Source organism: Bos javanicus, chromosome 3, assembly GCF_032452875.1.
Source record: "Bos javanicus breed banteng chromosome 3, ARS-OSU_banteng_1.0, whole genome shotgun sequence".
In the NCBI taxonomy this organism is placed as follows: Eukaryota; Metazoa; Chordata; class Mammalia; order Artiodactyla; family Bovidae; genus Bos; species Bos javanicus.
This window is the reverse complement of record NC_083870.1, coordinates 117,462,272-117,488,396: the sequence shown is the minus strand read 5'-3', so window position 1 is coordinate 117,488,396 and position 26,125 is coordinate 117,462,272. Positions and strand designations below refer to the sequence as shown.

Sequence of the window (26,125 nt, the reverse complement as noted above, 5' to 3'; positions counted from 1 at the left end):
CCGCGGGGCCCGTCGGGTAACGGCCGGCTGCTCAGCCCGCCGCCTGGTGGGGCGCTCCCATTGGTCAGCGTGCACAGGGGCGGCGCCGTGATTGGCCGGGCGTGCGGGCAGGAAGGCGGGAACGGGGTCGCCCGCTGTGATAGTGCGCTGGCTGGCGGCGGGAGAAGAGGTGCGGCCCACGGGATCAGCTCGCAGCGACGCCCAGCGGAACCTTAACTGCTCTGTAGCCCGGGACCCTTGACTCTCGTGTGGACCGCGCGACTGTGCAAAGGCGCCACACCCTCGCGCAGAGGCCCCACTGCCGCCTGGTTTGGGCTCGGTACTGTCCGAGTCGCGCGCCCACAGAATCGGGACAACCACGCCTGACCGCCCTCCCAGGGCAGCTGTCACCGCTGACCCGTGTCCTTTCGTGTCTAATTCAACCTGTCCTCCTACGGGCAGTCTTTATTATTAGCAGGAACAGGGTTGGGGTGAGAGAATGAGGCATTTACTTGGCCTCGGGCTCAAAATTTAGGGGGGGGGCATCAAAACCCTCAGTAATCAAGATAAATGATATTTTAACGCGTCGTTTAAGGAAATCAAACGTAATGAAAAATCCAAATTGGACGAAATAGCCACATCAGTACTCCTAATTTTTCCTTTTGCCTCCAGCTCTAATATGGCTCCTCAAGGGATCGTTATCTTGTCTTTAAAATGAGCATTTTCCCATCATTTTGTGTGTGTTGATTTTGACTTTTGCTTAAATCATTTCGTTTAAAATCGTTTGATGTTGCAATGGCTTCTCGGGTGGCGCTAGTGTTAAAGAATCTACCTGCTTATGCAGGAGACGCCAAAAAGAGGTGGGTTTGGTCCCTGGGTCAGGAAGATCCCCTGGATGAGGAAATGGCAACCCACTCCAGGATTCTTGCCTGGAAAATTACATGGACAGAGGAGCCTGGCGGGCTACAGTCCATGGGGTTGCAAAGAGTCGGACAGGACTGTACGTACTGCCGCCCCCGCCCCCCCCAACACACATAGATTGCATTAAAATCAGTTTTTTGATGCCATCTCCAGATATTCCCCCCTAGCCTTGGGGCAGTGGGATTCTTGCTCCTAGTAGTTTCTGGTGTCTGTGTGTGTAGCCTGCAGCACTGCCTTTCCTGTCAGGCAATTCTTATATAATCGATTTGGGGCTTCCATAATTTTGATGTGAAGTGTTACATTTTAATGAAATTTGTCAATACATTTGTGATTTAATGTGATTTTACCCCATTCCAAGTACTGCTGCCACTGCTGCTAAGTCGCTTCAGTCGTGTCCGACTCTGTGCGACCCCATAGACGGCAGCCCACCAGGCTCCCCTGTCCCTGGGATTCTCCAGGCAAGAACACTGGAGTGGGTTGCCATTTCCTTCTCCAAGTACCGAATAATGGTATTTGCACAATAGCTTTTATTTGTCCTTTATGATTTGATTACTTTAACATTTCATTTCTTATAACTGAAACACTTAAACTTATTGAAGTCGCATGAATTTAATGCATAAAAATATAAAGAAGAGAATAGAAATTCCTTGTAATCCTGCTTCTCCCAGAGCCTCCCTTTGATTGTTTCTCGGGAGTGCTACATAGAAAGTTATAATTGGAATCTTTTCCCATGTGGACTTTCCTGTCCTTACGCATATTTATCTCTGTATTCAGGAGCTGCTAACATTTTTTTTTCTTATTCCACAAACACCTGCTGAGGTCTCACTGTGTATCTGGCAGGCCAAGGAGTACAAACTTAAGGCAATTCCTCTGAAGGACTATATAGTCCAGCTGATACCAGAGAGAAGTCACTGGGAGCTGAAATGTGTGGAATAGACTGAGACGCACAAGAGTGGGGCCAATTTGTAGAGCTCCTTTAATGGCATGGAAGCCACACTCTGGAAATTCTCAGGAAATGCAGTGGGAAAATATGGCAGAGAAAAACAGTGTGTGCCCTTGTGAGTTAGGCTGGCTGTCCAGGGACCTGTCTGTCATTTCACTTTTGTATCCATAACACCTGGCAGAGGCTACTCACTGCCCCAAATTGTCTTTTATCAAAATTATCTAGGTTTGCAGTATGACAGATGACAATTAGAATAATTTTGTGAGTGTACCTCCCAAAAACTCAAGGTGATTTTCCTAACAAACATATTAAATCTATAAATTTAGGAGAAAGTTACTTTTTTATGATATTTATTTTTACTGTACATGTTTGTAGTTTTTCATGTCTTACATTTCTGAGGAGAATGTATAGATTTCCTTGGACTTCCCAGGTGGTGCAGTGGCAAAGAATCCTCCTGCCAATACAGGAGATGCAGGAGACATGAATTCAGTCTCTGGGTTGGAAGATCCCCTGGAGTAGGAAATGGCAACCCACTCCAGTATTCTTGCTCTGGAAAATTTAATGGACAGAGGAGACTAGCAGGCTACAGTCTTTGGGGTTGAAAAGAGTTGGACACGACTGAGCACACACACCAGAGAAGGCAATGGCACCCCACTCCAGTACTCTTGCTTGGAAAATCCCATAGATGGAGGAGCCTGGTAGGCTGCAGTCCATGGGGTTGCTATGAGTCAGACACGACTGAGCGACTTCACTTTCATTTTCACTTTCATGTATTGGAGAAGGAAATGGCAACCCACTCCAGTATTCTTGCCTGGAGAATCCCAGGGATGGGGGATCCTGGTGGGCTGCCGTCTATGGGGTCGAACAGAGTCAGACACAACTGAAGCGACTTAGCAGCAGAGCACACACACACACAGATTTCCTTAATATAGGTCATTATATTTTTAAGGTTATTACTGTTTTGTTGTGGGGAGAGTTACTTTTCACCATTATGAATGAGATCCCCAATGAAATTATCTAAATCTCACTAGTCAATGTTGATATATAGGAAAGCTATTGATTTCTGTGCATGCATATCTTAATATTTTAAGGAACTTAATTTTCTTGGGCTCCAAAGTCACTGCAAATGGTGACTGCAGCCATGAAATTAAAACATGCTTGCTCTTTGAACAAAAAACTATGACAAATGTAGATAGCATATTAAAAAGCAGAGACATTACTTTGGTGACAAAGGTCTGTCTAGTCAAAGCTATGGTTTTCCCAGTAGTCACGTATGGATGTGAGAGTTGGACCATAAAGAAAGCTGAGCACCAAAGAATTGATGCTTTTGAACTGTGGTGTTGGAGAAGACTCTTGAGAGTCCCTTGGACTGCAAGGAGATCCAACCAATCAATCCTAAAGGAAATCAACCCTGAATATTCATTGGAAGGACTGATGCTGAAGCTGAAGTTCCAATACTTTGGCCACCTGATTCGAAGAACTGACTCATTTGAAAAGACCCTGATGCTGGGAAAGATTGAAGGCAGGAGGAGAAGGGGATGACAGAGGATGAGATAAGATGGTTGGATGGCATCACTGACTCAATGGACATGAATTTGAGCAAACTCCAGGAGATGGTGAAGGACAGGGAGGCCTGGTGTGGTGCAGTCCATGGGGCCCCAAAGAGTTGGACATGACTGGGTGATTGAACAGCAACTACTCATTAAATTCTATAGTTTTGCAACTGAGGACAAATAATATTTTACCTCTTTTCCAACATATATACCTTATTAGTGCTTCATGTTTTACTGTATTGCCTAAACATTGCTGACTAAGCATCTTTGTTTTCTGTTAAATGAAAATGCTTCTATTTGTGGTTTTACTATAGAATATGATGTTAACTGTTTGAAATAGTATTTTTAATGATGCTAAGGAATTATCCTATTCTTCAGTCTAAGAATTTTGTCATTAGAAATCTTCATAGGATCTAACGAGAGATCAAATGTTTTTTCCTAATTGATCTAGTATTAGCTTTTCTAATTATTAAAGTGAAAGTGAAAGTCACTCAGTCATGTCCAACTCTTTATGACCCCATCGACTATACAGTCCATGGGATTCTCCAGGCCATAATACTGGAGTGGGTAGCCGTTCCCTTCTCCAAGGAATCTTCCTAACCCAGGGATCGAACCCAGGTTTCCCACATTTAAGGCAGATTCTTTACCAACTGAGTCATCAGGGAAATCTGTGTAATGTTAGAAAAGTATTAGCTTTTCTAATATTAAGCCATCTACAAACCCTGTTTGTTGAATAGTCTTTTACTATGTTGTAGAATTGGAGAAGGCAATGGCACCCCACTCCAGTAATTTTGCCTAGAAAATCCCATGGACGGAGGAGCCTGGTAGGCTGCAGTCCATGGGGTCGCTAGAGTCGGACACGACTGAGCGACTTCACTTTCACTTTTCACTTTCATGCAGTGGAGAAGGAAATGGCAACCCACTCCAGTGTTCTTGCCTGGAGAATCCCAGGGATGGGGGAGCCTGGTGGGCTGCCGTCTATGGGGTCGCACAGAGTCGGACATGACTGAAATGATGCAGCAGCATGTTGTAGAATCTGACTTTAAAATTTTACTTACAGTTTTCCATCTATACTGATAGATAAGATTGAACTGTAGCACGTAGTAGGCATGAAATTGTATTCTCTGTTCTGCCCCCTGTTCTCATAAGCACTGTAATGAATAGTCAAAAGCATTATGAAGGTTGTGATCAAAGTTAGTAACATAATGAGAATATTATTTTCATTTATGATTAGAAACAGTCTTGTTAATCTCCTTTTAAAAGTGGGGAAAATTATCTTCATAAATTTGGATAACTGGCCCTTAGGCTTCCTAGATGGTGCTAGTGGTAAAGAATCTGCCTGCCAGTGAGACGAGAGTTGATCCCTGGATTGGGAAGATCCCCTGGAGTAGGGAATGGCAACCCACTCCAGTAATCTTGCCTGGAAAACCCCATGTTCAGAGGAGGCTGGCAGGATATAGTCCGTGGTGCCACAGAGAGTTGGACACAATGAAGTGACTAAGCATAGGACTCTGAAAGAAAGAAAAATAGTGGAACAAGAAGATTCTGATGAATAAGATGGTGAGGAGTGAGTGGTTTGATGAATTAAGCTATGGTTTTGCTGATGGGCTCGTAATGTGGTGACCACAGTTGAAGAACACCTGGAGATGGTCTAGGGTAGTCCCCTCAAGCAGAAATGAGCCTCAGACACCCAAATTTGCAACTTGAAAGGCCTTCTGTAAAGATAAAAGAATGGAATCTTGCACTCTGGACTGTGCAGGGTCAAGATATTGAAGAACATCATGGAAAGGGATACTGGGCTGCTTCTGGATGCAGGCTTGGAGCAGAGGACTCAGACAAGGAATTCATACGCTTGTGCCTGGTCTTGTAGCTACAGCAGTACTTTCTAAATTGTGCTTCGCAGAGTCCTTGTCTCAGAAGGTTCTGAAAAAAGCAGGGTTCCATGATCAAACAGTTTGGGAAACTGCACCTCGTGCATTTCTCTAAGAACTCCCAATGACATTCACAAGTAAATGCTCCTCAACGCCCATCAGATTGTTCTTGGCTTTTCCTGTGCCCTCTAATTATTTACACTCTTTCCCGAGGCATGTCCATAAAGAAGGCTGAGCGCCAAAGAATTGATGCTATCGGATTGTGGTGCTGGAGAAGACTCTTGAGAGTCCCTTGGACTGCAAGGAGATCAAACCAGTCAGTCGTAAAGGAAATCAACCTTGAATATTCATTGGAAGGACTGATACTGAAGTTGAAGCTCCAATACTTTGGTCACCTGATTTGAAGAGTCGACTCATTGGAAAAGATCCTGATGCTGGGACAGATTGAGGGCAAGAGGAGAAGGGGTAAGAGAGGATGAGATGGTTGGATAGTATCATCGACTCAGTCTACAAGTTTGAGCAAACTCCAGGAGATAGTGAAGGATAGGGAAGTCTGGAGTGCTGCAGTCCATGGGGTTGCAAGGAGTTGGATATGACTTAGCAACTGAACATAACAGCTAGGCAAGTCTAGTCCCAAGATTTGAAAAATCCCCTCTCTGCTGATGACTCCTAAATCTATACCTTCACCCAGGTCTCTTTCCTGAGTTCCACACAGTTCCCTGGCATCCTGGAGCTTACATTCCAGTGGGGGGTGAAAGTTGCTCAGTCGTGTCCAACTCTTTGCGATTCTGTGGACTATCAGTCCATGGAATTCTCCAGGCCAGAATACTGGAGTGGGTAGCCTTTCCCTTCTCCAGGGGATCTTCCCGACCCAGGGATCAAACCCAGGTCTCCTGTATTGCAGGCGGATTCTTTACTAGCTGAGCCACAAGGGAAGCCCAATGAGAGATGGTAAATAAAACAAGATCTCTTGTTTCTTAGACAGTAAGTTGAGAAAAATGAGTCAGGAAAGGGAATAGGGATTGTTGAAGGCTGGCAATTTTAAACAGAGTGGTCAGGAAGTACTCACTCCTCCATCACACAGCTGTTTTTATGTTTCTTTAGCTTCTCAAAATTGACAAGGCCTAAATGGAACTCCTTGGCCTTCCTCTTTGACTTCCTGTCTTGACTGCATTTCACTCTCCCTGTTTCATCAGGCAAGATCTTACCATTGTGTTGTAGTGTGCACCTCAGGCGTGGGGGTCATTTCTGTTACTACACATTAACACATCTGCTTGGTGTCAACAGATTGATTCTGCTCAAATGATTTTTTTCTACGTTCTCCTATAATACCTCAATGTGTTTATTTGAATATTTTATGCAGATAGCACTGTAAAATATTCTCGGCACAAGGAGACCAAATTCCTCTTACCCAGTGAAATGCAGCCTTGTGTACCCCAGACCTCTAGCACCCTGTTGGGAATGCTTTCTTAATTATATACACACAACTCATGTCTCCTACCTCAGCACTCTCCAGCTGTCAACACTAGGGATACATACAGATGATATTATCTTGGTTTGCACTTGCTAATACCCTGAAAGCTGGCCTGCTAAACCAGCATTATCTAAAATCCAACATATACAAAGAATAACCCCAAATTAGCAAGTATCGAAATGACTTCTACTTTTGTCCTTGAAGATATTAGAATTGTGTCTACTCTGGTCTGTAACTTCTTCAGTTTACTTTTTATTCTAAGAGTGTTGATTCTTACTGTGTTCTATTCCTATTCACTGTCAATACACCTTCTTTATTAAAGAGGGAAAGAAATATGGGTTGATTTGATAATGCTGAGAAAATGAAAAAGTATCCCAAAGTATACAGAAAAATTAGTGTAAAATAGTTAAAGATCTTCTTTCTCAGTGGGAAAAATAAAAACCACATTGCTGAAGTCTTTCAACATTTCAATTTTTAATTTTTCTAATAGTACATTTTTTAAAAGAAGTTAACAACTTCAGTTTCCCAAATATAAGGATTCAATAATGCGAATGAAAAGCTGTTGTTTTTCAGTGAAGCTGTTGCCTAATTACCCTGGAAAAAAGTATTCTTCTGATTGAACTGATGCAAAAACCCCTTAGAAAAGCTTCATTGTTGCCTGGAAAGAGTCTGCTTAAGGTCACTTTTACTTCTAGACCATCCACTTGTTTCTAGTGAAAGAGTTTTGCTTGGTAATGGCTTGTGGTTCCACAGTGTTTTGTGTATGAAAAGCATAGACTAAGAGATACTACTGAAGTCGCTCAAATTGCAGATTCTGCCACGAAAGCAAGTCCCAACACTGAAACATTTCCCCTTAATGTTCAGCAAGACACATGGAAAGAGAACTCGAGTCCCACATTTGTCTTTACTCCAAACACCATTTTAAACGGGGTGAAGAGGCCACCGCACTGTCGGAAACAGAGCTCCATGGCCCAGTGTGCTTACTAAATGGCCTGCTGGTGCAGAGCGGCTGCCCTGGACTGGGTCTCAATCTGCAGACAGAGGCGTCTCATGGCTGCCAGGGCTCCAGGCAAAAGCAGGGTGCTCCCCGGGGTGTCCTCTGAGAAGCAGGGGGAGAAGCAGCGCTCCTGGGCAGCCACAGACCAGCCTATGAACCCGTGCTCTGCACCCACCCATCCGTGTCCTGTTCAGAACTGTCCTTCACTGCTGGGACAAGAGGACGCTCCTGTTGGCTTTCATCTTCTCCAGACGCTTCACTAAGTGGCCGTTGCTCACCTCGAGCTCTTCTGTTTTGTCCAGTGCAGAGCGAAGCTGAAAACAAACGTGAAAGTCAGCAAGCTTTGATTCTAACCCCACTGAAAATCACAATGATGACCCAGACCCATCAAGATCCTGAAAATACACACATACCTCCAGGTGTGTATATGTATATTTCTTAATTTAAAAAGTAACACAAGGCATGAGATTCTAGCTTCATGAGTAACTAGGGACCCTCCCTTGGGAACTAGACCCAGACGTGGCACAGTCTTGGGGATCCTGGTGGTCTCACAGAAGGTGAGGCCAACAAACACACAATCAAGAGCTGAGCCAGCCCAGCCGGAAGAGGCGCTCCCCACAGCCCTGTGCAGCTGGGTTTCTGGGTTCTGCAGCCAGAAACCAAAGCAAGAATGCCTGAGGCCAGGATGGTACCCGGGGAGCCAGGGCCACAGAGCCTGGGAGACACAGCAGAAGACACATCAGTAGGGAGCCGCCTGGACCAGCAGGAGCATGCAGAGTGGGGGTGCCCCAAGGTGGGGGTTCACAGCCCTGTGACTGTGGAGACATGCGTCGTCCGAATAGAGTCTGTGGTTCTGGTTCTGATCCAAAACCCTCCAGGTGGCTGGGTGGGGTTCTGAGACAAGTGAAACTCCCATGCCCTGGCTTTCACCAGCAGACGCAGAAGCAAGCCCCTCAGTGGAAATTCCCCCAAGGCAAGCCTGGAGTATTCCTATACATTTAAATCAAGCATAACCTCATGAGACACCAAAGACAGGATGGGACGAACCATTTGTCAACAGAAGCAAAACAACAGAAACAGACCTCAAAGACTGAACATGCTTTGGTCATCAGTGTGGGAAACAGAACAGCTGCATACGAAATCTTTCACGAAATGAGGCTATGATCAACAAAGGAACTATCAGGAATGAGTCTATTTCAGAACACAGAAGGAGGCGAACTGGAAGATCTCTAAAAACTGTACATTTTGCAACATTGGGAAGTAAGGAGACAGGAAATGGAAATGACAAATGGGCAGAGAAATACCAGAGGGTCCATGAACAGGTCTGGTATCCTCTGATCAGAGTCCCAGGGGGAAGGTGGACTCTCGGGAAGAGGAGTCACTTAAGGAGATCGTGGTTGAAAATTTTCCAACATTCATTTAGAAAAGAGACGTCACAGATCAAAGAAACACAACACATGTCAAGCAGAATAAATAGCAGTAAACCCACATGTATTCGTGTGAGATGTAGAAAATCAAAGGAAAGAGAACAGCAGAGCAGCTAGAGTGGAAAAAAAAGCCAAAAAATCCTGATCTTCCTCAGTGGCTCAGTGACAAAGAATCCACCTGCAATGCAGGGGACATGGGCTTGATCCCTGGGTTGGGAAGATTCCCTAGAGAAGGAAATGGCAACCCACTCCAGTATTCTTGCAGGGGAAATCACATGGGCAGAGGAGCCTGGTGGGCTATAGTCCATGGGGTCGCAAAAAAGTGGGGACGACTAAGCACACGCGTGAGCAAAAAACAGAATGACAGGTTTTTTAGGGGAACCCCTCCTTTACGATGTGAGCAAGGCTCCTCAGAGTGGCCTGGAAGACCAACAATGAATGGTTTAGCGGCAGACTTCCGGGCAGCAGATCCTCACCCTGCTCTCCCAACCGGAATATCATTACCCATTCTTTTCCTAGAAATAGCCTAGAAAATTTACCTCTCTTTGGAGTTTCCGTTTTTCAGCCTTAAGTTCATCTTCTATTTTTTCAGCATTTTCAGCAGCCTGTTTATAACGTGATACTTGACTTTCTAACCTTATTACCTGGAAGGAAAGGAAAAAAAAATCACATGTATAAATTGATAGGCCTGTTTTCTCTCCCCGACTGCTTGCTTATATTTGTGATCCGAGGGTGTAAAGTAATAAAAGGAGAGAAGACACTGCAGCAAGAATGATGATCTAGGATGTGGAGCTGTCCCATAGGTTCTAGCCACGCAAGCTGTTTGTTCACACTTACGAGCAACCCAGTACTGGCACCTATCAGGGACTCATTTCCTCTCTGACCCTTGTCCCAAGTGTGGTTCCCACCGTGCTGACCCTGGGACACCATCCTCTCTGATGAGGGTCGATCCTGCAGAACAGCCTGGCAAAGCAACGGCTCCCTCAGGACCTCAGCTCCCATCCGATCTCTTCCAGAGGTGGTGGGGTGAGGAAGCAGGAAGGTAGGAGAGAGACAAGGGACTCGGGGTGCCGGGGGCGGGGGGGGGTACAGGAGGCGGCTTTGGGTGGCATCTGGGGCTGGAGATAGATTCTGCTGCCCTCAAAGGCATGCTTCCAAACACACATTGCTTTGGAGGTGGGCTTCTCATTTTCGTTTCTACAAAATTTCTCAGAAGTTCCAGCCACATATACCCATGATGGAGGGGGCAAGAGGACCTGTTTTTATTTCTCCCCTCTGTTAGGACACAGTCTGTCCCAGGGCCCAGCATGCTAGAAGTATGAGTGCCCCAAATCAGGAGATCAGAGCGAGCCCCGGGCTGGGAGGGAAAGAGGGAAAACCCAGGCAAGAGGGAGACACCTGCATCAAGTGTTTGGTGATTAACCATTTTTTTGTTTGTTTAAAGAACTTTCAAGAAAACTCCCCAGCCACATTAGGTACTTTCTTCAACTAATCTTGTTTATAAAGGATTGTTGTTGTTTAGTCACTAAGTAATGCCTGACTCTTGCAACCCTGTGGACTGTAGCCCACCAGGCTTCTCTGACCATGGGATTTGTCAGGCAAGAATACAGGAGTGGGTTGCCAGTTCCTTCTCCAGAGGATTGTCGTGACCCTGGGATTAAATCCACATCTCCTGCATTGGCAGGTGGATTCTTTACCTCTGAGTTACCAGGGAAGCCCTGTAAAGGATTGGCATCGATTATAAGTGTCCGACTCTGTGACCCCATGGGCTGTAGCCCACGAGGCTCCTCCATCTGTGGGATTCTCCAGGCAAGACTACTGGAGTGGGTTGCCATTCCCTTCTCCAGGGGATCTTCCCGACCCAGGGATGGAACTGGGGTCTCCCACACTGCAGGCCAACTTTTTACAGTGGGAGCCACAGGGAAGGCCCGCTAACAGCCCAGATCCTAGCAGTGGCCTTTCCTCCCTATGTCCTCTCCTTGCGGGAAATGCTTGGAGAGACTTGCTGCCTTGTTTATCCTCCTTTGGACCTTTTTTGGTTCTAAAATTCTCTGCCTCTTTCTGTCCTCAGCCTTTGAAGGGTGAGTTCTTTCTAGCAAATAAAAAACTTCAGTTAAATCATCGGCTGGGCTGCCCATGATGGCTTAAAAGTGCGCACGTACATTTTGTTCTAATGCAGTTATCTCTTGCTCAGATTTTGCAAGTTTAAATTTGAGGTCGCTGATCTGTCTGTTGGCATCCCCTAAAGGTTGAAAGAGAAGGAAAATTTGTTAAGCTCTCGGGGCTTTTAAAATGTTAAAACAATAGTTACTGGGAACCAAGCCCTTAACCATGTAATCTTCTTGCCTGTGGTCCCACAACTCAGGAGGCGCTCTCACCCCGCAGGGAGAGCACCCTAGAGCAAAGAAGACAAAGAAATGGTGGGGGAACGGGGAGTAGGCAGAGAGACTGGGCACGCTTTTATCCCTTTAAGCCTCTTTCTCATTTTGTTGTTGCTGTTGTTCAGCCGCTAAGTCGTGTCTGACTTTGCGACCTCATGGACTGCAGCCCTCCATTCTTCCCTGTCCTTCACTGTCTCCTGGAGTTTGCTCAAGCTCGTGTTTTTTGAGTCGGTGATGCTATCCAACCATCTCATCCTGTCACACCTTTTCCTCCTGCCCTCAATCTTTCCCGGCACTATGGTCTTTTCCAAAGAGTCAGCTCTTCACTGATATATTTACAGTATCAGACATGCATTATTTTGTAACTCTGGGTGAAAAATTATCTCTAAGGTTGAAATTCCTCTTGAGTTCAGGAGATTTTTCCATAAATAGTTTTAGTGTTTATCTGTGGGAGCGTGCGTGCTCAGTCACGTCCGACTCTTTGCAACACTTTGGACCGTAGCCCACCAGGCTCCTCTGTCCATGGGATTTCCCAGGCAAGAATACTGGAGCAGATTGCCATTTCCTACTCAGTTTACTGGCACAGAAAAATACCTTCTGACTTCCCCATACAGTCAGCAGATCCAAAGACTGTGTCCAGCATAGCAAATGTGGTTTCATCTGGTGGTACCCTGGTGCTCATTCTGGGGTACCTGTTCTGTTTCCTAGGCTCAGACAGAAACATGCTTGTCCTGCCCACTGCCCATCCTTGTCCTAGCCCACGAAGAAACAGCTTTCTGCTTCTGTACTCAAGGGCTCCTGGGAGAACGTGGGGAACACTGGCCACTCCTTGCCATGATAGTTTTCTCTGCCTGCACTAGTACAATAAAAGCCACACACGGCTAAGGGATTCCTTCTACACGAGGATTGACATTTACTCTGTAGATCCGTCGCGTGCACGTCCGTCCCATTTTGTAAGACACTGTCTTCCGGGTGCAGAGTGTCTAATCTGATATTCTTCTGTCTCTCTTCCAGCTGCCCCTTGAGTTTCTTAATCTGAAAACATCCACCAAAAAAGTACATTAATTTCTCTATTTTAATTGAGACTAGAGCCTATCAGAAAGGAAGGAGCATGTCAAGTCAAACCCCACGCCCCACAAGTACAATCTGATGTTGTCCTGCCAGCACTTCGCATTTCTCTAAGGTAAAGAGTTACATAAAGAAGCCGGAGAGAAATACAGCAAAATGTTACCACCCACCGGGAAGATGGGGAGTCTCTCTTCTGATTTATTTGTCAAGGAACAAACCCAAATAATAAACAAATGAAAAACCTTCCGCCAGTGAGCACTCTTCTTTGAAAGTAATAGTATAATGGGTGAAAATGAGACTATATTTACAGTATCAGGCATGCATTATTTTGTAACTCTGGGTGAAAAATTATCTCTAAGGCTGAAATTCCTCTTGAGTTCAGGAGATTCTTCCATAAAATAGTTTTAATGTTTATCTATGTATGCATATGCACTCAGTCATGCTCTGACTCTTCGTGACACTTTGGCCTGGAGCCCACCAGGCTCCTCTGTCCATGGGATTTCCCAGGCAAGAATACTGGAGCAGATTGCCATTTTCTACTCAGGGGATCTTCCCGATCCAGGGATTGAAACTGCATCTCCTGCTTTGCCAGGCAGATTCTTTACCAGCTGAGTCACCGGGGAAGCCGAAGTGTTTATCTACAAGTTCATAAATCTGTACACAATTATGTTTGCTTTATTCACTAAAAAGCCAGATAGGCCACCAGGAGCCTTCCAGGCACAGAAGCACTGTCCCCAGCAGAACCCCATCAGGTTCCAGGTTTGCCACCTGCAAGGGGTTGGTGTCTACATGGCTTTCTTCCCTCTGAGACAGACACACACATAGCAGTTGGGATTGTAATTAACAGCTGTGTGTGTGTGTGTGTGTGTAGAATTTTCTGTTGTGCAATGGGGAGTCTCCCAGCCCTGGTCCTGTTAGCCTCCAATCTCTGCGGACTTGTTGGAAGTCCTCCCCACTGCCATTGACAGGAGCAGAACAGACCCACATTGATATACAGACCATTGGTGCACACTGCTTTGGAAAGCAAGTACAGAATTACCATGGACACAGGTTTACAGAAGATCACAGACACTTCAAGAGAATCCTCTCACCACATTTAGTGGTTTACCCAATTTTGAGAGAAATCTTCAAAACTTGAAAAAAGTGAGGCAGATACCTTTGATTAGGCTTACGAGGGAAAATGAGGAGAATCGAGTTTCCTAAGAAAGTGATTGTGGAATAATTTCTTAATAATACTACCTTGCATATGAAAAAGGGTTTCCCTGGTAGCTCAGTTGACAAAGAATCTGTCTGGAATGTGGGAGACCTGGGCTTGACCCAGGTCTTCCCAGGGTTGGGAAGATCCCCTGGAGAAAGGAAGGCTACCCACTCTAGTATTCTGGCCTGGAGAATCCCATGGACTGTATAGTCCATGGGGCCACAAAAAGTTGGACACGACTGAGCAGCTTTCACTATCCCACTATGAAAAAGACCAAAGCGTACAACTGTGTCGGATTTCCTGAGGCAGAAGAGATCAAGGTAGGTAAACAGCAGTGAAAATAACTTGGATCAGCTATAAGCAAGAAATATCTGCCGGACAGGGGTGCTGATCACTGAGAGATTACAAAACCGACTTAAAAAAAAATTTTTTTTTTTTTGCATGTGGGACCTTAATTCCCCGACCCGGGATTCATAGTGCACCCCTTGCATTGGAAGGTGGATTCTTAACGACTGGACCACCAGGGAAGCCCCAAAACTGACCTTTATGGGCAGGCAGATGAGGAAGGGTGTTGGAATGTCTCAGGAACACCCTTGCCTCTCAATGTTTATTCAAGGTCTTTTACCCAAATCTTTTATTTAAGCAGCAATTCATGTAGAGTGTGCCAAATTCAGAACATGGCCTTGAATCTCTGGGACATCCTAAGTCCAGTATGACTTCTGATGTCTCACTTGGATAAAAACATTAAGAACACTGGTTGGCTTGATGGTATCTTCAGGCATGATGCATTAGGGGTTTCCTGATGAAGCAAGAAGCTGGAGTGGGGAGGGTCCCAGTTTCAGGTTTCCCATTCCAGAACTTGAAAAGTAATAAAAAAGATTGTTACCTGTTCCAATAAGCATTCCCGTTCGTCAACAAGCTTTTTCAACCTAATATCTAAAGAAATCAGAAAGACAACAGGTTTAGGTGACTCGGTGAATGCGTCTTTCGGCAGATGGCTAAACCGCAGAATGAGCACTGGGGTTAGTGAAACTGACGATGGTATTACGCACGTACCACAGTGAATGAGGCCACAGACAGGATGGGAGGAATTCAGCCAAGGGAGGGCTGAGCCGCGTCAACCTCCCACACATGCTTGTCTCGTAGGGCAGTATCCGGCTGCATGCAAGCAGGCTAATCTTCTACTTTGGGTTAGCATGCAAGAGCTCTAAGGCCAAACCACACTGCAACACAAGATCTCACAGGCTTCATGGTTTAACATCATTAGCAAGGTATTACAAACACACCGAGTATCACGACCAGATATAACCAGCATTTTCATTAGCCTTGACTCTCCGAGTTTCTACCCCAGACGTGTGTATCTTCTTCATTTCTCTCAAAGACTCACCCACGTCAGAGTTGTTTACGGACCCTAAGTGTGCCAATGACACACCGGCTAACCCACTTGTGAGGAGCTGCTCTTCTTTTGAGGAAGAACGAAGCAATAGCTCAGGTTTCTGTCACTCCTCCCACCCCAGACACAGAAGTTTGCATGTACGTAAGCACCCAGAGTTGGAGCAAGCTCCGGGAGATGGTGGAAGACAGAGAAGCCTGGCATGCTGCAGTCCATGGGGTCGCAAAGAGTGCGACACGACTGAGCGACTAAGCTGAACGGAAGCACCCAGAAATCCCCCCAACGTCTCTGTGAAGGGGCGTTGAGGAATATGGTCTCCAGAGTACAGGGGGGAAACTAAGACTGGGGAGGGCTTTAGGGGCAACATCCTCCCCAGTTTTTCCAGGCAACATCAGGATGAGCTGATGCTGACGGATGCCCGTGTGTGCTGTGGTGTGCCCCGGCGACTCACACTACCGCCCACGAAGCCCCACGGGGGGCGCTGCTGCTACACTTCCCCTCTACAGGGGAGGACCCCGGCCCAGCAGGTTTCCTGAGGCCCCGGGCCGCACCCCTGACCACTGCGCTCACTGTTTGCATAAACCTGGCTGTCCGAGTCAGACCAACTGAGGCTCCTATTCCCAAGGGGCAGCGCTCTCACACTGCCCAAATTTTGATTAGATGTGTGAAATGGAAAATTCATAAAAGACACACCTTCGTTTTCATTCTTGCAAAGTCATCTATCCTAATACAAATTATATGCTTTCTCAATTGGCTTTTCCCAACATCCTAAGTTGCTATTTTGAAAGGCATAACAATGAAATAAATGAAAGCAGAAAAAGTTATGTGTAAGATACATTTATCATCCTTCTGAGTTCCGTTTTAATTGACATACAAATTGCTTCTGACAGATGTTTTATTTTGTCCTTTCCATAAATGCACTCAACACTGAAACAAAAATTAAAAAAAATTAAAAACTTGGCTCTCATATGCAATATCGCTTTTCATTTTATCCTGTATATTTAATACTCCTATATACAGTAACCACAGGCATAAGAAACACTGAATATAACAGAAAGGGACTTGAGGCTCATGGGTCCATTTACAATTTATTATTATTTTTTCTATTAGAAGTTTTCAAATATCAAGTAAAAAATGTTAAAATATAATAACAGTGCTAGCAATAAAAAAACAAGGATAATGTGACCTTTAGTCTTACAGTGGAAACATGAAAAATAAAGAGAGAAATGTGAGAAATTTTAAAGCAGAACTGGAGAAGATTAAAACTAGATAGTTTTAGGAAACTGGAGGAGAGAAAGAAGCAAAATTGTCTGATATAAAGAAAATGAGCACAGTAGTCAGAGAAAGAAAAACAGTGTGTGTTATCACATATAACACACACTGCAAGAATAAAGCAAACGAATGAATTTAACAAAATGGAAACAGACTCACAGGTGGTTATCACTGGGGAGGGGGAAGGGAGAGAAGCAAGATGGAGAAGAAGATGAAAAGGTATGAAATACTTGGTATAAAAAGGCTAAAGGATACATTGTATAGGTTAGGGAATAAAGTGTAACCTATAAAAATACTGAACTATGTTTTTATATATGTTATACATCTGGAACTAATATAATATTGTAACTCAACTGTACTTCAATAAAAAAAGAAAAGGAGTACCACTTTTTTACAGCTTTAAAAATCAACAGGTCTAACTTGTCAGGTGAATAGTGAGGCCTGACTGGTAATCACTGTGATACTCAGCAAGGATGTCTCAGACTTATGCTCACTAAGCAATCCTACTCATCACTGGTCTCTGACACCCAAGAGATGAACATTTAAGAAAATTAAGTCACAAAGTCTAAGACTCAGAGTGTTCTTTTATATTAGGAAGTTAAAAATAACTGGAAATTAAAGTTATTTTTAGTAATATTGTCAACAGTTTACCTTTTTAAACAAATCTGGTTTTTATATTGCGTTGGCCAAAAAGTTCGCTTGGGGTTTTCCATAAGATTGAATGGAAAAACACAAATGAGATTTTTGGCCCACTCACCCGATATATTAAATCCCAACACACTTTCTGGTGTGAACTTTAGAGACCTGTGAAATGAGGAACAAAGTGGCGAGACCATAGAGACAGTCAAGGGAGCAGCAAGCAAGCAGAGGGCCCCCAGCCCCGCCCTGGGGGACCCGTGTGCTGTGACTGCGGCTGTAGGGGTTACAGCAAGGTCGACCACCAGCAAGAAGCACGCCTCTCTCTCGTGCGTTACTTGGATCTAATCCTCATCACCACTCTAAAAGGCAGGTTCTAACCCCGATTTCAGATAGTCCAGTGAGGCACAGAGAGGGTAAATAGCTTACTTTTAATAATGATAATCTTCATCCTTAGGCTAATTTCTCCCATCCTTAGGCCTCCCCGCCCCACTGCAGAGAAAAGTCAGCTCCCCCCGTGTTCGTGAAGACAATGATCATAAGACAGGTCTCGAGAAAGCCACTGAGTGTGGCCCTCTCTCTGCTTCCTTCTTGCACTGACTTAGTTTGATCTTAATCCAGGTGGTCAGTTTCCATCTTGCCCAGGCCTAGCCTCCCACGCCAGGACCACCCCTCCTTCCTATAAAAGGGGGAACTGAGACAGGACAGGCTGCTGCTGATGATTCTTTTTTCCTCCTGCTTACGGAGAAGGCAATGGCACCCCACTCCAGTACTCTTGCCTGGAAAATCCCATGGATGGAGGAGCCTGGTGGGCTGTGGTCCATGGGGTTGCACAGAGTCGGACACGACTGAACGACTTAGCAGCAGCAGCAGCAGCAGCACGGGGCCAAAGAGGTCTGTACAGATGCCTTGCACCAGCCGCTGTTTCAGGTCAGCTGAACGGCTGAAGCCTTTCATGTCTTGAAAAATACACACGTCTTTGAAGTAAGAGGGGCAGAAAGGGTGAAAGGGGTTTTTCTCCTGATGTTTTCCCTATGTAAGATCATCACACCGAATAAGTACGTATTCCGAATGTAACACACTCACAAACACCCCTTCCTTTCCTTTTGGAGCCAACGCTCGGAATGAGTCTTACTGTTGTTTTGAATCTCGTTTCAATGGTCACGCTGGCATGTTGCACAAAGGGGTCTCCTGGGAAAGGAATCTATCAATAGAAAACAGGAAACCCTAAACTACCTAAACCCCTAGAAGCAGCATTCCAGGGTCCCAGTGACAGTGGAAATTTAAATGCTGAGGTCATTAGGTTTTCCATTAACTAGAAATACTCAATGTTACAGAAAGTAATTCTTAAACACGCTTTTCAAAAATTTTACTGCTTCCTAACCTTTTTATGTGAGAAAATACCCTATAATTCAAAATTCTCTGTACCTTTCTCTTTTAAAATAAACTCATAATTATACTTACTTATACTTTGAAGGGAAGATTAACATTTTACACACAGTCGCTATGTTCTGGTTTGAGGCTGAAAAATATCCCAGCTTTTTGATTTAAAGAATCAGTGATGGATCCATGTTTTTCTCTGTCTGCATTATAGTGAAACCTCAGCGGTCCAGGTTACTCTGGGGATGTGTTTGGCGGGTAACCTTTGGATTCTTTTCTGAGTCTGACTCATTTGACATTGAGATCTTTCCAAATTACCTTATATATTAGGTTGGGCAAAAAGTTCATTCCAGTTTTTCCATAAGATGGTATAGAAAAACTCAAATGAACTTTTTGGCCAACTCAATACTGCCATGCCTTCCAACACCAAGTACACCAGAGGCAACCATTTCTTGGTGATTCAGGGGCCTTCACCTGCACAGTAATTACTGGGTAGGGCTGTAGTGTCATCTCGTCCTCGTTCATAATGAAGGCTCTTAGATGATCAAGAATCGTTTGACCCTTGAGAATCCTTGTCTTCTCTTTCGCTCCCTTTCAGAGTCTCAGCTCCTGTGCCCTAGAGGCTGGTCCCAGGTGCTTGCTCCCAGCACCTTCCATGTGCGAGGTGATCTACATGCTTACTGATTAAATGCAGGAGTGAACAGTTGAGACTGCTGAGGGATGGGAAGTGTACTGCAGTGCCCTTCAATGTGCTGTTGAACATGGGAAACAGAGGAAACACCTTAAAAGGCTTTTATGAGCTCACCACGGAGTGAGTTCAGCGCCTGAATCACTTCCGCAGAGGCCTTAAAAGGCCGGACGGGGGCTGCCTCACAGAGTGCATTCCAGTCCGAGCGCAGCTTTGCTCAAGTTAGAGACACCAACTTGCAAGTCTGTGGCGGCCCTCGGTCCTGATGGTCTAGAAGGCCTCTAGTTTCCTATGCACGTGGCGTAAGTGGACAGAACTGGTCCATCCCATTGTCCCCTGCTTCAGGAGAGGACGAAGAAATAGTGTTTATTTGAAATTCCCATCATCCTCTTCGAAAGTCTAAATGTTGGCACCTGTAAGCACTCCTAAGTACGGGATGGAGACTTTTCTCAACTGAGCTCTTGATCAGAACCACAGATCACAGGAGATTCTCTGAGGAAAAGATCTCGCTCAAGGACGGTCCAACACTGGCCTCAGGGTGGGTGCCAGGAGCGGAGCTATTCACTACCGGCAAAGGCCATGACGCAGTTCTTCACAGAGCGCCGACTGGGAATTAGCAACCCAGAAATAGACAAGAGTAGGTTAAAGATAGCATTATGTAGCCACAACCAGAATTCAAGTAGCACAAGAGTGAAAGCACAGGCTTGTAAAATTATAAAATGTCTTTATTTCAATGACATAGTAACACTTCCGTTTGCCTCAAGTTTTGTTGAGGTTTTTGGTCTTTTTTGCACTCAATTATACCTTGTAACAATAATACGAAGTCATGTGATCTCATAAAGTATCAATAGCATTCACACTGTACATCCCCTTGTAATATTTTACAATGATTTTTATTTAACTTTACAATTATTTTTAAATGTTTCTTCATATAGAAAATATATACTTTGTTTAGGAGGATCGAAACAACAAATTTTCACTAAGAATATACTGAAAAACAACAAATGAAAATATTTATACCAAAATACCAAAAATGATTCAACTATTAAAAATATCCTGTTAGACTCTACTCAGCAGTTTGCACAAGGGTCCTTTTGTGTTGCTCTACTGAATAATGATTAGACAAATACAAAGAGAACTGATTTTAAAATTAAAAAAATAAATTTCAGAAATGATTCTCCCTGCCCAAATACTGCAGTAGGAAATGCAATTACAACATATATCTCTTCCAGAACAAAAAAAGTCTTTGTATAAAATAACTTTGGTACATAATTGGCACAAAGTCAAAATCTCCTACAAAATAAATTCAGGTGTCCTCAAGAATGAAATCGAAAAGTATTGGTCCAAAGTAAGATACTTGTACGAGGTAAATGCAAGTAAGCTATTTGCTATCCCTCATGTGATAAATTATTGTCCTAAGGTGCAAATCTCATGACTCAGTGACCTATACGCTGCTTTGCTATTTATGTCTTTTTAAATAAAATACCATACAGGTTATATTACACATATCAAAGTCAAATATGAATGCACATATGTTTAAACGAGACCATTTAAAAATTATAATGTGGAAATCTCAGGATACTATTTGGTCCTTTCAGTTAGATGCTGATACATTTGGTCAAGAATATGCACATTCATATCAGCTTAAGATAAAAGCTAAATGTTTGGATTTTGATTTTAAGCAGAAACAAAACAGTATACATTGCTGTCTGATACTTCTGGAATGCTCCCCGTTAGAACTTACTCTGATAACAGAAGAGTCCTTCTCAGCGGGGTGGTCATTTTAATGATGACATAGAAATCTACAGGTAACAGTCTATATAGCTTGAAGGAGTAGATAACCTGGCGGCTGATTGTCATTTGGTGCATCTATACCGGTCTAGAACATTCTCTGAGTCTCTCCCAGCTGACTTGCTGTGCAGTCCTGGCCCCTCCCCGGGACCCTGCCCCGACCTATGACATGGTGCAGTCCTCTTTGCTTCTGCCCTTCCCGGTCCCACCTGTCTTCTCTTCCTTGCTTTCTGAATTAAAGTCCCCCACCTCGTCTGCTGCTGCCAGGCCATCGTTCTCTAGAGGAATGCTGTCTGAAAACTCTCTGACTGTCTGCCCTAGATTTTCTGGCGTCACACGCCCTTCTGCGCCTTCTGTGTGAGAGGCATCGTTAATGTCCTTTGCGGGACTTTCATCTTCGAGCAGGGCGCTGCTGGGCACCTCTGTATTCTCTGGACCTGGAGGACTGCTGGGAGTACCACCATCTTCCTCAGCCTCGTCTTTTACAGCACCTTCGTCTAATTCTTTATTACTGGTGCCTGACGACTGAATCATATTATCTTCAAAATCCAACGTGTCTCCACCAGCCTTAGAGTTTACAGCAGCATCATCTTGGTCAAGTTTTCCATCCAGTTCAACTTTTGGATTTTCTGGACCACCACTATTTTCACTGCTCTCTGCTACGCTGTTCTGTTTTGGGCTCTTAGTGACCTCATTCTGGGCATCTACAACCGGTTTTTCATCAGTGTCTTTTTCCAGCTCTTCTTTCACTTCACTTAAACCTGGGTTCTGAAATGTTAACTCTTTCTGAACATCTTTGAGCTCTGCAGGTACCGGTGATTTTTTCTTCTTGTTTTTCTTTTTCTTGCTCTTCGTCTTCTTCTGCGACGAATCCAGTGCCTCTCCCTGTTGGTCATTCTCCTCACTGGGGTCTTTCACATCCAGGGCTTCACTTTCAGCATCTTCCACCCTCGGGTCCGTCACCTCCTGAGGTCTGCTTTCGGCTTCTGGAGGACGAGGGCTAGTTTGGACCTCTGGCTCAATTGGTTTCTCCTCCCTTAAGTTTCTTCCTTCATCCTCCTCCGCCTCCTCGTTCTCCCCACCTGCCTCTGTGCTCTGAACTGGGGCCTCCCTGGGCTCAGCTACCTCCTGGTTGGCAAGTTCTTTCTCTACATCCTGCCCTGTGCTGGGGTCTGACCCCTCTGGGGTGTCTACCAGGCGTTTTTCATGGTGACTCCCTGGGTCATCACGACCGCTTAGAGGACTTGAGGCTGCAGTGCCCCCCTGGGCCCCCAGCCCAGTGAGCCCTGCCTCTGGCTCAGCCTTTGTGGGGCTCCCACTCTGCTTGCAAGGATCTTCACTGCTCTCCCGTTCAGCCTCAGATATCTGCGGAAGAGCAGACTCCTGACATGGTTTTGTGCTCATCTCTTCCAAGTTGGCCTTCAAATCTTCTTGTTTTCCTTTTTCCCGTTCTTCGGCAGATTCTTCCCTTTGGTTTTCCATATCCAAAGCATTACCACTGCCCTGCCCAATCCCAGGATCTGGGATTTCACCAACTAGTTCACTGTTTAAGACCTCACTTGACTCAACCTGCTGGGTGTCTGCAAGGAAGGAAGCGGTTTCTAGAACTCGGCTTTGAACCTCCTCCTCGCTCTCGGAATTGACTAGTGTTCCCGGGGAGGGGGCACCGTCCGCAGAGGCTCTCTGGTCCTCAGCACTGTCACCAGGATGTGACGCCTCTGTGTCCACACAGCTCTCTCCTGGGTCCTCCTTGTGCTGTCTTTGCTCAGTGCTCTGCAAGATTGCTCTTTTCCCCTCATGCTCCACCATTTCATTTTTCACCTCCACTTCATTGGCTCTTCCTAAAAGACCATTGAGAAAATTGAAGGGACCCCATGATGTGGTTGACCATACAACAGAAATTACAACGTAAACACATGTTCTCTTTCCCAGCCAACCCCGCTCCTAGAGAGAGAGAGCCATCAGAGAAGCACACGGACAGAAGCCTTTGCCAGTTCTGTGCGGCAAAGCAGCCATCGCGTGAGCAAACGCGGGGTCAACAGAGGCCACTGCCGCCATGTCAGGGGCCAGAGGGGCTGCTGGTGCCATGTGGGGTGAACGGACTCTCAAAGGGGAACTTTTAACAGACAAGGAAGACCTCTGGATCAGACAGCCCAGCCGTCCAAGATGAGGGGTTTCAGAATGACTCAAGGTTCGTGGTCCCCATTCTCATTTCTGGATGCACAAGGGGACCATGCCTACTCTTCCAGCTGTTGAACTGCACTGCACATCACCCAGCTCTAAGAGCAGCCTTCAGATCATTTTTAAAAGAAACATGCAGTTCATCTGAAGAAACTCAGCCTCGAGGTCCATCTCCAGGAAGCCACTTTGGAAACAGCTCATGGAGGTAAAGAGAACTTGACCTCCGCCCCTAATCCCTGTCTTCCTGGGGAAGCAGCCTGTGCCTTCCACACCTCTGTTCCTTTCCTGGGGGGGGTGGGAGCCGACGCCTCCAATCAAGAGACCACTTAGTCACACATAAACCATTCATTGATTAAAGACTTAGGAATGAAGCAATCTGTTACTGCTTTGAAAGGAAGAATTACATTTTGGGTTCTCAAGACAAACAACACCGAGGGGTAGGAGCTGCCACGTCACTGAAAGTCACAGCTTGGTGACTTAGGACCAGCGGTCTCCAGGGAAAAGTGGACAGACAAGCAGGATTCCATTTACAGTCACCTTTGCTTCACCCCTTAAAAATCTCTAGTATTGTGTCTGTTTTATAATGCACATTTTATATTACTTAAATATTACACATATAAATGAAAAATAAACGTATGTATTTGGAAGTTCCCACAATTCTCTACTAACAGGGATATACGATCCAAAAATATGTGGATGCACAAAATGCATTTCCTAGTTCTTTGAGTGTTTGTTACACAGTAGTTACCAAGGATGCATAAAATGTGTAAGAGCAGCAGGATGCACCCCAGCCGCTCAGGTAGGAACGTAAAGGGAGGGTGGACATTCATCAGCTTACTTTCTTTCAGTAACTTCAACACAATGAAAAGAGCTGTGGTTCTTGAATAGCCATCAGATAATGAAGCACCTTCTGGAAAGGCAGACCTGGGAAGCTGGGCCTACAGTTTTCTCCACTTCCATGGAGAACCTTCCAAATGGAAACGAAAGCCACAGTCCCTGACCTTGTCCCAGCCTCACTGTGAAAAGCTGAAACGCATCTGATCCCCGGTTGCAAGGGAGACCTTATTTGCCAGCTTCTATTTCAGGCTGTCCATCAGGTGCTGACCAAAGCCGAGGATTACGACAAATATTAACTGGTGAATCTTTTCCGATATCTGCAGATTGTATTACGCATTCCTACTATCTATGGGGTTCCTCAGTTTATACTCTTTCAGAAGTAAAAACAGGACGTACAAAGGAACATCACCTCTGACAAACGGGCAGACTTACTCAGACTCTTGTTATAAGGAAAGCCGTCCGCACCGACCACACTCACACCCCAGGGCTCCCTGTCCACCTCCCCACCACCCAGGGCTCCCTGTCCATCTACACTGTCCACGGGCACCTCAGGCTCTCCAAACGCTTAACGGTGCACGGGACTTGCAGCATCGGCTTGTAGACATGGTCAACTAACTTACTGCACAACTAACTCACTGTACAGCCGCTGCTATTCTGCTCTTTTGATAATTCTGTAACAGAGTAAGTCACAACGCCATATTCGGCACATAATTGAGGAAAACCTAATAGAAAAGTCAACACTGTCACTGAATTTTGACATTATTTTCCGTGTATTCACAGTCTCACAGGCAGCTTTGAGAAGCAAAAGAAACATATTCTTGAGCCTTTGGTGGTGAGCAATGAACAGAAGTACACGCCAGACAACACACGTGGGTGACAGCACCATGTGGTGAGGAAGTTCCCGTGAAGTGACAGAACGCAGGGCATGCTGGGTGATGGTTAATTGATCAGTGATGACCACGTCAGCTCTACCAATGCATGGAGGTGGACCAGCGCTGATCGGAAGACGCAAGGGTCAAAGGAAAGCACGGACTTACCGAGGGCCCCGTCCCCCGTTGCCTTGAGGGCATTCAGCTCTTCCTTCGTCATTTTTGTGGAACCTTGCGAGGCAATGCTGTTCAGAGTGTCTGGCGTCTCTCCGTTGGTAGCTATTTCTGAATTTAGTATTATTCCATGTTTCTGGGAATAAAAACAGGCTCATCATAATACTCATGAAGTGACACACAGTTAAACTTTATTTTATAAATAGTAATTGTAAGAAACCTCACTTTTCCCTAAGCAGAGGAAAACGCTACAGAAATGGAGAATTGCTAGGCTCCTGGAAATATTCCATCAACACACACAGATCTGGGAAGTCTTCCTCCAAAGGCCCTTCTTTCCTACATGTTCCCATCCATGTCTTAATGGGCTGGTGACAAAACAAAACGCTTTCAGCCAGCCTCCCTTTTTAACTGCAGGCGGCCAGAAAGTGGAACGTGAAGCACCTCACCGTGAAAGGGTCTTGACCTCTAGAACCCCAGTTGTGTTCTTTAAAAGGAGGCAGAGAGGTAAAGAAAGAAATATGTGCGTGTTCTGAAAGGAACGGTGAACCTTGGCTGGAATGTCTGTTGTTTTCCAAAGAAATACAATTTGTGCTCACTTCATAGCTTCCCTTGTGGCTCAGCTGGTAAAGAATCCGCCTGCAATGTGGGAGACCTGGGTTCCAGCCCTGGGTTGAGAAGATCCCCTGGAGAAGGGAAAGGCTACCCACTCCAGTATTCTGACCTAGAGAATTCCATGGGCTGTATAGTCCATGGGTCACAAAGAGTCAGACAGGACTGAGTGACTTTCACTTTCACACTTTCTTTCACATAGCAAAGCACATTAAACTCAGCCGCACTTCACAATGCCAGGATACCCGCTTCACCCTGAACCACCCCCTGCCTCGGCCCTCCTGCCATCTGCAGCACTTTCTCTTCTGCTTTGTAGGAATTCCCCAACCCTCCATGTGTACGCACACCCTGCTGAGGAGGAGCTCTGTGACTCTGGGCTCTGACTCTGCTGGCTTACTGTTCTGGCCTTGACCTTTCATTGTACGTAGCCGACGCTGATGTTTCTGTTGGCAACACAGGAGCCAGTCCATGGCCACGATCCCT

General features: G+C 45.4%; 1 protein-coding gene across 44 annotated transcripts in view; it reads right to left on the bottom strand.

The window, feature by feature from the left end:
* Window positions 1-7,191: 7,191 nt before the first annotated feature.
* The window catches only part of LRRFIP1 (LRR binding FLII interacting protein 1), a 161,668-nt gene continuing 142,734 nt past the window's right edge, over window positions 7,192-26,125 (bottom strand). For 39 of the 44 annotated variants that reach the window (XM_061412735.1, XM_061412740.1, XM_061412745.1 and 36 more), the window contains 2 exons: window positions 25,028-25,169; window positions 16,027-22,813 (listed from right to left, as the gene is read on the bottom strand). In XM_061412735.1, the coding sequence (XP_061268719.1) occupies window positions 21,135-22,813; window positions 25,028-25,169 (1,821 nt within the window). In that variant the 3' untranslated portion in view covers window positions 16,027-21,134. Of the gene's footprint in view, window positions 8,053-9,704; window positions 9,810-11,327; window positions 11,408-12,463; window positions 12,582-14,698; window positions 14,749-16,026; window positions 22,814-25,027; window positions 25,170-26,125 lie in introns of those variants that run through there. The other 5 variants (XM_061412781.1, XM_061412778.1, XM_061412775.1 and 2 more) reach the window with 1 other exon arrangement.